The sequence below is a fragment of the Myotis davidii genome, unplaced genomic scaffold (genome assembly GCF_000327345.1).
Source record: "Myotis davidii unplaced genomic scaffold, ASM32734v1 scaffold638, whole genome shotgun sequence".
Taxonomy (NCBI): Eukaryota; Metazoa; Chordata; class Mammalia; order Chiroptera; family Vespertilionidae; genus Myotis; species Myotis davidii.
The window spans coordinates 711,588-711,884 of record NW_006289391.1 but is presented as its reverse complement, the minus strand read 5'-3'; the positions used below and the strand labels follow the sequence as shown (position 1 = coordinate 711,884).

The window sequence follows — 297 nt, the reverse complement described above, 5'->3', positions numbered from 1 at the left end:
GGAGCCCCGGGTGCCGCGCCGCCGGCCGTGCCGTCCGGGTCGCTCGCGGTTCGGTTCCCGCCCAGACAACCCAGCCCCTCCTCACTCACCCCGGGCACAGACGGGCTCGGAGGGGCGGGAAGGGGACGCCCTCAACCCCCTGCAGCTCCCCCGCCTCCTGCAGCCCCTCAGCACCCATTTCCGGGCGCCCGGCGTCCTTTCTCTCGCTCCCGGTCTCTCCAGCCAGGCGCCCCCGCCCCCCGGGCGCTCGCTCCCCTCTCTCCTTCCCCCGACTCTCCCCGGGCCGGGCAGCCAGCC

The 297-nt window shown here is 77.1% G+C and overlaps 1 protein-coding gene across 1 annotated transcript in view; it reads right to left on the bottom strand.

Annotated features, from left to right (window-relative positions):
* The window catches only part of NCBP3 (nuclear cap binding subunit 3), a 29,730-nt gene that overhangs the window by 26,659 nt on the left and 2,774 nt on the right, over positions 1-297 (bottom strand). The window contains exon 2 of the mRNA XM_015562438.1: positions 90-130. Coding sequence (XP_015417924.1) covers positions 90-130 — 41 coding nt within the window. The remainder of the gene's footprint in view (positions 1-89; positions 131-297) is intronic.